General features: G+C 42.9%; 1 gene segment (V, D, J or C); it reads left to right on the forward strand.

Moving 5' to 3' along the window:
• The first annotated feature begins 997 nt into the window (after positions 1-997).
• On the forward strand, positions 998-1,881 carry LOC129026582 (probable non-functional immunoglobulin kappa variable 6D-41). The segment is given in 2 exon segments: positions 998-1,082; positions 1,291-1,881. Coding segments are annotated over 2 exon segments (468 nt in total).
• The last annotated feature ends 9,767 nt before the right edge of the window (positions 1,882-11,648 follow it).

Genomic DNA, 11,648 nt, shown 5'->3' on the forward strand with positions numbered 1-11,648 from the left:
AGTGATATGCTGCATTTCGAACAAGAAATTTTTTATTTGTTATCTGGTCATTGCTTGGTCTTCTCTAAAATCCCAGGGATTTATGCCATGAGTTTTATTGGAGTTTGCAAGAGAGTTCACGAAGTATTCCCATCTAATGCAGATGCATCTGGCACTGAACAATGTTCTGGATCACATGGATCAAGTGACAGAGCTACTTGTATCAAAGCCCAAAACCTTCCTCAAAACCTTCTCTTTTTCTGAGCCCACTCCAAGAAGACAGCCTTCCAAATTAGCTTATAAGTGGAGTGGTGGAGTAGACCCAAGTGTGGGATTTGTTACGTCAACACTCTAAGCAGGCCTTGCCAACACCGTGCTGCATTCTCAGTGGTTGGAGCTGCAAAGTACAATTATTTGTCCTTACCTTGAAGGGGATGAGCCAATGCTACTCACGCCCCTTCACTAAATCCCTGATACCTTCTCCAATGTGACAGGCCCTTAAATTTTGTAGGGTTGAATCCCACACTCTGGTCTTCATGTGCTTCACTGAATATCCAGAGTCCTTATTATTTTCTGCTTATCCTATCGAGTTACCATGATGACATCAATATTGTGTTGTATGGGGTGAGGCTTTGTGAAGCATCCACAGGATCAAAGTTTCTTCAGCCTCATTGTGAATGTGTTGTCAGGAAAGTCAAGATAGCCCTGGGCCGAGACTGAGGATGTGAGCTGCTGTTCACCCCAGATGACTGCAGAGCCTCCCAGAGACTGCGATGGACTCTGTGGCTGGGCCCTGGGTCAGGTCAACCCCTGCCGGGGCCTCAGCTGCGCTCATCTGCAGGTGCCAGCAGAGGGCGCCTCTCACATTCCCCGAAGGAGCGGGGAGGGCGCTCTCCTGACAACAGCGATGTCTGTGTATTTAAAACAACAGGACATTCCCATAATTTGCATGTATCCTTCCTCCCACATCTGAAGTGGTCCTGCCTCTCAGTATCTTATAAGAGGCTTTTTCTCCTAGATGTGTCTTCAGCAAAACTGAAGTCAAAACATTGAGATGGTGTCCCCGTTGCAACTCCTGGGGCTTCTGCTCCTCTGGGTTCCAGGTGAGAATATTTAGAAAAACCTAAAACTAATTCTTTGACTCATTAATTTTCTTAATTAGGAACCTAGCACCATATGGAAGTTGGCTTGTTTTTAAATGTGATTTTTTTTTTTAAGTAATGCATATTCTTTCATCTTGTCCTACTAGATTAGTGGTGATTTCATTAAGCAGATGCTTATATTGTGCTAATGTTTGCTGTATGGTTTCAGCCTCCAGGGGTGATATTGTGATGACACAGTCTCCAGCTTTCCTCTCTGTGACTCCAGTGGAGAAAGTCACCATCACCTGCCAGGCCAGTGAAGGCATTAGCAACTACTTAAACTGGTACCAGCAGAAACCAGATCAAGCCCCAAAGCTCCTCATCAAGTATGCTTCCCAGTCCATCTCAGGGGTCCCCTCGAGGTTCAGTGGCAGTGGATCTGGGACAGATTTCACCTTTACCATCAGTAGCCTGGAAGCTGAAGATGCTGCAACATATTACTGTCAGCAGGGCAATAAGCACCCTCACACTGTGCTACAACCCAAAACAAAAATTAGCTCAGCCTGGCGGAACAGAGAAACTGAACAATACCCCGTTTTTATGATCCTTGCAGGTGCAGTTGGGGAAATAATCTACCAAATACCATGACGTATGGCCCATTCAGCAGAGCTGACACCCAAGAGTCAGTGCCTCATACTTTCATCTTTACCCACAGTAACTTTCAAACTAGGAGAAGAGTTGTTGAAGATTACTCCTCCTGTTTCTTTCCATAGGTGTACAGAAACTGTCCTTTACAAGTTGGTAAAAACTGTGGATTATTCTTCAGGGCTACAGTAATTCATTTATGACAAAATCATTTTAAAGGGTAAAGATTAGGAAACAATCAGGTGATGGCCTGGAGCTCTTTTGACAGAAGAGCCATGGACTCAGGTTTCAGTCATTGTGGGTTCAAAGGAATGAGACATTGTTCCTATTTCCAAAGCAGCTCTGTGAAGTCTGACATTTGTTAAATCAGATTAACATTTAAGGTTCACTTTCACTGAACATTTGGGTTTTGAAACATGAAACTGGTCCATCGGGAACAGGGTTGTAAATATCTAGCTATGGCTTTGGAAATGGGGACTATCCCAGAAACAATATTTACCTGGAATAAAAAAGGAATCAGCGTCTTTTGTTGCCAGTCTTAGAAGCAGGACAGGGCTACAAGCCAAAGAAGGTTGAAATTAGCAACTCTTAATTCCTTCGTAAGAACTGCTTCACCAAAATCTGAGTGTACCAAAGCAAAAACTACAAAGAGAAAGTAGCTTCAGGAACTCAAGTAAGATGTAAAAACAAAATGGACATTTGATTTTATATCTTGTTTGACATATGAAACACAGGGAGATCACCCATGATCCTTGGAATTTTCTTTTCTGCACATCAAAAGCATTGTCTGTCTCCTGTTTTTCCACCTCTATTATCCAAATTGCGTTTGAAAAAATGTATTTTTAAAATTTTCATTATTCTTGGTTGAAAGACCAGTATCTTATTGCTAACATCTTTTAATACCAAGAGAAACTAAATGCATTTTTTTGACTTTGTTTCCTGTGTATTTACTCATTTATTTAAAAATAACTTTGGAATACAATGCAGTCATTGAGAATTCAGGCTTATACTCAGTGACATTTTTGTTAAAGATTTTCATCGTATTTGGTCACATAAAGTTACATCAATTTTCTATCAAACTTTTTTAATAACACAGATATTTTATTCCAAAGAAGTGAAAAAATGCATTGTAAGAAATGATGTGTTTCAGACACTGCCACCAACTTTCTCCACAAGATGTTTCAAGTTGGAGAACATCCTCTGGAAAAAAACTTAAATTTCGTACCATGGTTGGTTAAACCCAATGTCAAGAAAGGCTGAGGAAGAGACAACATTCTGTAAGATTCTTTAGTTTTTATGTGTGTGGGCTGTTTGTATGTGTTCTGAAGCATGTTTCTTTCAACCTGTATTCCACTTATTCTATGGATATGCAGAAACCTTAAGGAAAATAAAGTTGTAATTAGAAATATCTGGTCCTGGTATTGGACACCTGCCTGAGGTCACTTATTAGACCCTCCCCATGCTTCAAAGAACTGACTCCCCCACCCTCTCTATCAGGCCCCATCCTCCGTGAGGAACTTTCTTCCTTCTGTGTTGTGTACAGTTCATCATACTGGACATTTTACAAGCAAAGCAAAATTTCAAAATGATGCTTGTTACTCCTATAAATGTGTTTTTATAGATTCGTGTCCAATTAATCTTTTTCAACTGTAAAAGTAGTTAAGTGTCTCTAGTTGAGGGGAATGTATCATATATTTTTCCAATAAGAAAGACAGACATATTTTTGAATTTAATGAATTTTCACTTAATGTCATATTTTTCAGGAACAAGTAAATGCCATCATTTGAGGGTAAGGTGCATGTGAATAATTAAGACAAATTTTGATCCCAAGCACTGATATTCAGTAGGGGAATGAGCCACGCAGAAAACAATAACCACATAATGAAACTGAATAGAATACTTTCAGTCGTTGACAAACTGCATAAAAGTCAGGCAATGATATGTGGTATCTGGAGGCTGAGGCCATTTATTTGTGCTGATTAGGGAAGGTCTCGGGGTCATACTGAAGATGTATCTGAGTGATGAGAAGACAATGAAGTGACCATGGTGAACGGATCACCATTAGGAGGGCAGGGACCGGGGGATTTCAGATAAACAACTGTGTATTGAAAAAAGTATGTTTTTAAACCTTTGTAATAACCAATCAATCCTATAATAATCCAACGCCTTCTGTGATTTTATTCCCTTAAGAATAAAATTTATCCTAATATCTTTCACCAAATACCTTGGCCTGGATCATACCCATGACATAGAATGTTCTCTTGCTCAGAAGCTGGAAGGCCAGATCTCTCTTTTGTTGCTAGTTTGCAGGCTTCCTAAAGCCCCTCCCTGCCACGAAAGCCCTTATCGGTGTGTTGGTCGCTGCCTTTGGGGTGGGACCATCTGAGGCAGGGGTAGCACTGGACACTGGACATAGGACTCTGGCCCTTAGTGTCCTGGTGCCCTGACCTCAGCTGTGGGGGCTCCATGTGACAGGGCTCATATGTCCCATGGGACTGAGATTGAGTCCATTGCTCAGGGAGCCCAGCATTCACCTCCTGCATTCACCTCCTGCTTGGTCAGCCAGCAGGACTCTGCTGGGAAGCCCACAGAGTGAGACATCATTAATACTGGGGAAGATTTGTGTTTTGTTTCCACCTCAGATTCTAGTGGCAACACTGTAGACCCCAGTCTCCAGTCTCTCCCTCAATGTCTCCAAGAGAAAGAGTTTCTACCACCTGCCTAGAAGCAGTAGAATCCAGAAAAGTTTCCAAAGATCCACCCACGTGGTCTGCTTTGACCAACATACAGCCCCAGCTTGGTGCAATGGTCCTGGAAAAGATCCTTGCTTGTTAATTAGCAACTTAGTTGTCCTAATGACATTGTTGGTTATTATTGTCTAAAACTGTGCTGTCTCACATGGTTAACACTAGCAATGCATAGCTGCAAATATGTAAATTAGAAATAATTAAAGTTAAAAATGTAGATTCTTAGTTATACATGCTGTATTTCAAGGGCTCGGTAACCACATATGATTAATGACTACCCTTGCAGAGCATAAATACAGACATTTTCATCATCTTAGAAAAATTGTTTTGGCTGGTGCTGACCTCAGTGATGGTATGTGGTCACTCAGTGTTACAGCTTAGAGCACAGGCCTCAGCAGCTTTCATTCAGAGGGCAGTGTGGCCTGGATCCTTCTTTGCTGGAGCTGCCGCTGTGGTCCTCAAAGGTAATCTGGAAGGGTTTCTTGGATGGGAGGAATGAGACTGGGATGACGGTTCCAGAACAGGGCCCTGTGCTTCCCATCCCCACCCCTGCCATTATGTCCTGCAGGATTCCTCGTGGCCCATCATCTCTTTTCCAAAACTTTGGCATTTCACATGGGTCACAGAATCTAGCCCACAATATTTTTTTGACAAATAACTTTTCTGAATATCTTTTGTCCTCAACTATGCAGCTAGTTTGTTGAGAAGAGAAATTATTTTGTGACTCTGTCCTAGAGATGGATGAATCTGGCCTGAGATCCCCTTCATTAATACCCATGAAAAGACTCACAGTCAAGACTCACTGGGACTCAGCATCTATAATCCTATATAAGAGGCTAAGCTACAATCCTAACACTAGATGGTAGACAAACCCCATAATAACCCTAAGATATAAGCCTGATCATAGAAATACTGGGAGAGGTTAAGAGTGATAGTGTCCTATTATCAACAGGTAGCCCCTAAGGCTGGAATGTGGTCTCTGTGTTACCTAGAGTACCTGGGAGGAACTGCCAGCATCCATCATTGTGGGAACCACCTCTGTGCTCTGTGCTCTGAGACTAGAAGCCCAGCCTTGCCTTCACTGCTGCCTTGGCTGTGTCCCCAAAGCCCATCTGCTATGGACCGAATTGTGCTTCAGAAACACTTATCTTGAATCTCTAACCTCCAATATAGCTACATTTGAAGATAAAGCATATAAGGTGGTAATTAGGGTTAAAGGAGATAATAAGGGTGGGGCCCTGATTCAATAAGACTAGTGTCTTTATAAAAAGAGACCCCATTGAGCTCTCCTCCACCCCCACCCTCCATGCATGCAGTGAGGAAAAGCCATGTGAGGACATGGACAGAAGGTGGCATCTGAAAATCAGAAGGAGGGTCCTCAGCAGAAAGCAGACATTTCTGGACCTTGATCTTGGACTTTCCAGCCTTCCAAACTGTTAGAAGTAAATTTCTTTCCTTTAAGCCATCCAGCTCAGGGAATTTTGGTGTGGCAGTCCCAGCAGACAATCTACCGTCCCCACCTTCTCTGAGCAGGATCAGCCTCAGGAGGCACCTTGTGGACTTTGGGACCCAGCTTTTCTTCTCTTCCTCTTTCTGTTCTGACTTCCTGGTGAGGAAGGAGAACTGAGGCTTCATCCTCAGATAGTTTGTATCAAACATGAACATTTCTTTGATGATGAAGTTGTTAGCCCACTTTTTTCTGATCAGAATTGCATCAAATTGAATGAACTACTTGCTTTGTGTTAATATTGGGAGATTTGCATGTTTGTTCCGCACTTGGATAATAATCAGCATGCTGTGTGGATGCCGTCTCCAGCCCCCTCCCTGTGTCCCAAGTGAGAGGGTCACAGTCACCTGCAGGGCTGGCTGGAGTATGAACAGCATCCTAGTCTGGCACCAGTGGAAACCAGATCTGGCTCTGAGCTCCTGCTTGATCCTGCTGCCCCACTGGACATGATCCCTGCCTGGGTCAGGGGCAGTGGGCCTGAATATATTTCACTCTGGCCATCACCGACCAAGATGCCTTCAGAGATAGGTGCTCCCTCCTCCCGTCCCCTATCATGCACAAATCTTCCCTAGCAACAGCTCTGCCCAGGGGCTGCTAAGGGTCTGAAGTCTTCTCAGGGGAACAGGCTGGAGGACACCTCTGAATTCACATTGCCTCTTTGTCTCAAACTCCCTTCCCACCTCCTCTATGGGCACCTCTAGTGTATCTTGTGGGCATCACTGAACGGAGCATGTCAGGATGTTTTCTCCCACCTCCTTCTCTGAATTCATGATGCAAATTCATCCTCACTTCAGACATGGGCTTGCCACGCCTTGTTTCTCTTATATACATGGCCCGGCACATTGCTGAACCCATAGTTCTGACCCCACTCCATGAATCTTTGTGGAAGGGTCATGGTTGGCAAGTCGTGGTTACTGGAGACCAGAAAGTAAAATGTCAAATACTGAGAAGCTTGTGCATGGAGCAGACATAGGCCATTGTCAACAGAGTCCCAGCAGCTGGTGAGTCATGAAACCTGGGCAGAGATATCCCACATCACCCCAGTCAGAGGGGAAGCTGGGAATGAGCCATGGAGGGTCTTCATCCTGTGACCATGCAGCCTCTGAGCCACATGTGCTGCTTTGTTTGATGGAAATGACCAGAAGAGGCCTCGTCTATGCTGAGCACTGGGGACAAAACTTCCCTCCATTCAGGGCCCAGACTCACTATCCATCTCCTGGGCATCTGCTGCTCTGTGATTCTGCACACCCACCTCAGGTCACTTATTATCCTCAGCAATGGGCAGCTCTCTGCTCTCAGCCCAGGGGAACATGGAAGAGGGTCCTGAGCTTTATGACCCTCAGGCCCTGTAGTGAGAAAGGGGCCATGTGGTGGTGCACCCAGTGCTCATTTTCAATGTTCACGTTCAACTTATTAAAGTTTAAAACTATACCTTATACTAGCAATCAACGTTCTCTTTACATATAAATGTGCATCACATTTTTCATAAACAGATACATAGTATATACAAATATATAAATACAACTTACTTCTAAAGCATTATATGTATTCAATATGTAAAGTTTATATTAGAATTTCATATTACATATACACATAATTTTACGTTTATTTTTGTAGTGTGTGTTCCTTTTCTTTCCAAGCAGAACAGAGTCTGGCTGAGTAAAGACTTTGAGGACATTTGCAGACTCTCCCTCTTTGGCTCCAACAAGGTCCCAGTCATTCAGGACCAGGGAGGGCACAGCTGACAGCACCCATCCCAGGAACTCAGAGCTAGTCCTGAGGTCTGGGTCCTGAGACTTTCACTCTTGCCAGGCTGCAGGATATATGCTTAATGCAGCTCCCGTGAATTTGTGAGCAGTTTCCTTCCATTACGCCCTTGCGAGGCAGCCCTGTGGCCAGGGCCTGTGGTTCCTCCCAGGTCCTCAGCTCTGTGGCTCAGGAGAGCAGCTACTTCCTACACAGCTTAGGGTCAGCATCTGGCAGCTCTCAGGCACTGCCAGCCTGACTGTAGCCCTGGGTTAAGGACCCTATTCCAAATGTCTCCTCATTTATTGTAGTACTGGAAAGTCTGTCTTGTTCTTAAACTCAAAGTCCACATTTCCATAATTGCTAAAGCTAGCATTTGCCATCTGGAAAAGTAGAAATGTGAATTCATTGTCATGCTCAGAGCCTGGACTCTTCCAAGCCCACCAGGTAAAGTTGCCCATATGTTCTCTTCTCTCCACAAAACTTTACTTAGAATTATAGTGAAATATAATGTGTGGTAAAGCTCTTATCTCCTGCACAGAAACCATCCTCTTCTCCTTTGGTGTCTAGGGCACCAGCTCTAGCCTGCTGAGCATGGTGAGGACAGTGAGTCTCTCCCAGCCTGGGACAGGAGCAGGGATTAAGGATACATGTGATTAGCTCCACAGTGCAATGACAGGGCAGTGAAGGAGGGGCAGGGACTCTGGGAAGAATTTGATCCTTCATAAGAAGATGGAAGGTGAAGAGGTTTGCTTCACCTTCGATAATCAATGACTTTATTTTAGATTTGGGAGCTGGGTCACATGTTTCATTGCCCTGACTCCTTCCACATCTCCTCTTTCTCTTACAATATCTCTGACTCAGTTTGTCATTCTCAGATTGTGTCCTGAAAATCAATTTCCCCTCCTAATATGAAAACAAACTAACAGAAGCCTCTTCCTCCTATCATGTGCTATGAGATCTGACCCCTAAACTCTGTAATACCCAGATCGTATAAGAGATAATTATGGGATTTTACCCAAGAGATTTTCTAGCTAAAAAGAATTCTCATGCTAGCTCTTCTCTTGGAAAAATTTTCTCTGTCTCTTGTCAAAACTGACACCAGAAAACAAGGTGGAAATATTTCCAAGAACAGAGGACAGCCATGCACTCAGTGAGCTGAAAGACATCTCTTCCCCTTGCATTAGTTTCCAATGCTGCTGTTTAAATCGCCACAGTCTTATTGGCTTCACACAACATAAATATATTACCCTGTAGTTCTGGAGGTCAGAAGTCTCACCAAGCTAATGCTAAGGTGTCAGTAGGGCTGCATTCCTTCTGGAGGCTCCAGAGGAGAGAACTGGATTCTCTGCTTTTTACGTTCCAGGTGCTCCCATATTTCTGGTTCCATGGCCCCTTCCTTCCTCAAACCACATCCCTCCCTATTGTCCCAGCTCCTCTCTGACTGTGAGCCTCCTTCTCTATTTTAAGGACTTTTGTGATTATATTGGCTTCATTTCGATAACCAGGTTTTTTATTCTCAAAGTCCTTAACTTACATCTGTCAAGTTCTCTTTTGCTATGTAAGGTAGAATTTTTATGATATGGCTCCAATGACTGGAGGAACACCAGAGTTCTTGATCTCACACCAGTTTGGATAAAACGACACAGACACATGTGGAGTGTTTTAAGGAGAGAAAGGTTTAATATGCAAGAAGGAAGAAAGAAGAAAACAGCTCCCCCATACAGAGACAGGGGAAGGCATGATTCAAAGAGAAAACTCTATGTGCAGCAGAAAAGAGACTCCTATATGAGGAGGCTGGAGGAAGTGGTGTCTGATTTGCATAGGGCTCTCAGGATTGGTTTGACCAGGCATGTCATTTATGTAGCCTGCAATATAACTGGCCTTCCCACCATAGCCTTTTAATATACAAATGCAGGGTGCCAAAATATTCTATACACATGGGGATATGTGGGGGCAGCCATGTGGACGGGGATATGTGTGGGCCAGGAAGAAGATGGTGGGAGTCGCCATGTTTGGCTGGACTCAGTTTCTAATGGTCGGAATTTGCATATCAAAGCTTGCCAGCCTGGCTCTAAGAGCCAGGGCTTTCCTGCTAGACAAGAAATTTTCTGGAGCTACTTTAAAAGAAACGAAACCTTCCCAAGGACCCCTTTTCCTCTCTATCTGCCTAAAATAATTTATTAATAACTCCTATAACACTTGGGTTCCAGAGACGAGGACATGGGCATCTTTTGGGGTGGGGACATTATTCATTCCACCGACCATAAACATGTTCCCCAAAATTGTCTTTCTCTAAAGTAAAATTTTAAAAATCGCAAAGTATTTTTATGAAACCAGGAGCTGGACAAAATCTTAGACTCAGGTTCCTTTAAATTGTGAGCTTTAACTGTTAAGGTATGATCACTCCACTGACTCTAATGTAGATTTATTGCTGTGTAGATTGTTTTAGAAGATTTTTAAGTTTGTGATCCAGTGTAAACAAAACAGTATCTGAGACAGGTCTCAATCAAGTTATAGGTTTATTTTGCCAAAGATAAGGCTTATGGCCTGTGACACAGCCTTAGGATGTCCTGCAAATACGTGCCCAAGGTGGTTGGATTACACATTGGTTTTAAACACTTTGGAGAGACAGAAATTATGAGGAAAGACATAAATCAATATATATAAGATATACATTAGTTTGTCCTGGAAAGGTGGGATATTTTGAAGCAGAGGCTTCCAGGTCATACATGGATTCAAAGGTTTCCTGACTGGCCACTGGTTGAAAGAGTTAAGCTCTGCCTAAAGAGTTGAATTCATCATAAAGAAATACTTGAGTTTAGATAAGGGGGTGTGGAAGCCAAGGTTCTTGTCATGTAGAAGAATCCTATGGGTAGCAGACAAAGTAGATGGTGAATGTTGCCTATCAGACCTTAAAAAAAAGTCATACTCTTTGGAAAAGACTTAGTAAGGGGAGGAGATTCTCCGCAGAATGCAAATTTCCCCCACAACAGGCAGCTTTGCAGGGCCACTTCAGAATATGATGAAGAAATATTTTTAAGGTAAAAAATTTAGATTTTCTTCAGGGCCTATTATCTGTCATGTTGGAGTATGGTATCTTATTGCTACAAAGTATCTGTTTTGTCAGTCCAAAGGTGTCTCTCGTAATGATAACGTTGGTCAGTTTTGTCTGAACTCCAAAGGGAGGAGAGTGTAATGAGGCACATCAAAACTCATCTGCCGGTCATGGCCTAACCTAGTTTCTCTGTTTTCTTTGAAGTTCTCTCTGCCACAAGAGGAGACCGTTCAGCTGATTGCTGGCTTACAACTTATTTTTTTGTTTTAACAAACAGAACAAAAAAAATTACCACCTAAATTCAATCTAAAATAGATTGGTTAAAAAAAGTTAAGTGCTTCCTGAATATTCCTACATGTCAAAGAAAGAGAAGTGATAAGAAAAAACGTGGGAAATACCCCTCATACAAAAGATAAACAGTTTTTTTTTACTGTCTTAGTTTGGGTTCACCAGCAATGAGGATTCCTGTTTAGGCAGCAAATTTACAGTGGGAGGAAAGGAAGAAAGTGAGGGCGGGAGCAGAAAATGAATGGTAAAAGACACATCAACAGCCCACCTGACTCAGGATAACTAAAGATCAACTACATGTGGAAACATGGACTAAATTCCTCTGGGTTGTTCCACCTGAGAAATGAGGAAGCTGGGGTATGTATACACCTCATCCTGTCCTCACTGATTGTGAGCTGTCTCTCTTGTTCCATTTCAAACTGTTATAACAGGTTCCTTGTCACTGTGTAATTCATAAATAACAGAAATTAATTTTCTTACACTTCTAGGGAATGGGAAATTTAAGATCAAGGCATGGGCAGGTTAAGGTCTGCTTTCTCTGCTTTCAAGATGATGTCTGGAGCATTGACTCCTTCAAAGGAAGAAAGGCCTTGTCT

The sequence above is a fragment of the Pongo pygmaeus genome, chromosome 12 (assembly GCF_028885625.2).
Source record: "Pongo pygmaeus isolate AG05252 chromosome 12, NHGRI_mPonPyg2-v2.0_pri, whole genome shotgun sequence".
NCBI classification, from domain to species: domain Eukaryota; kingdom Metazoa; phylum Chordata; class Mammalia; order Primates; family Hominidae; genus Pongo; species Pongo pygmaeus.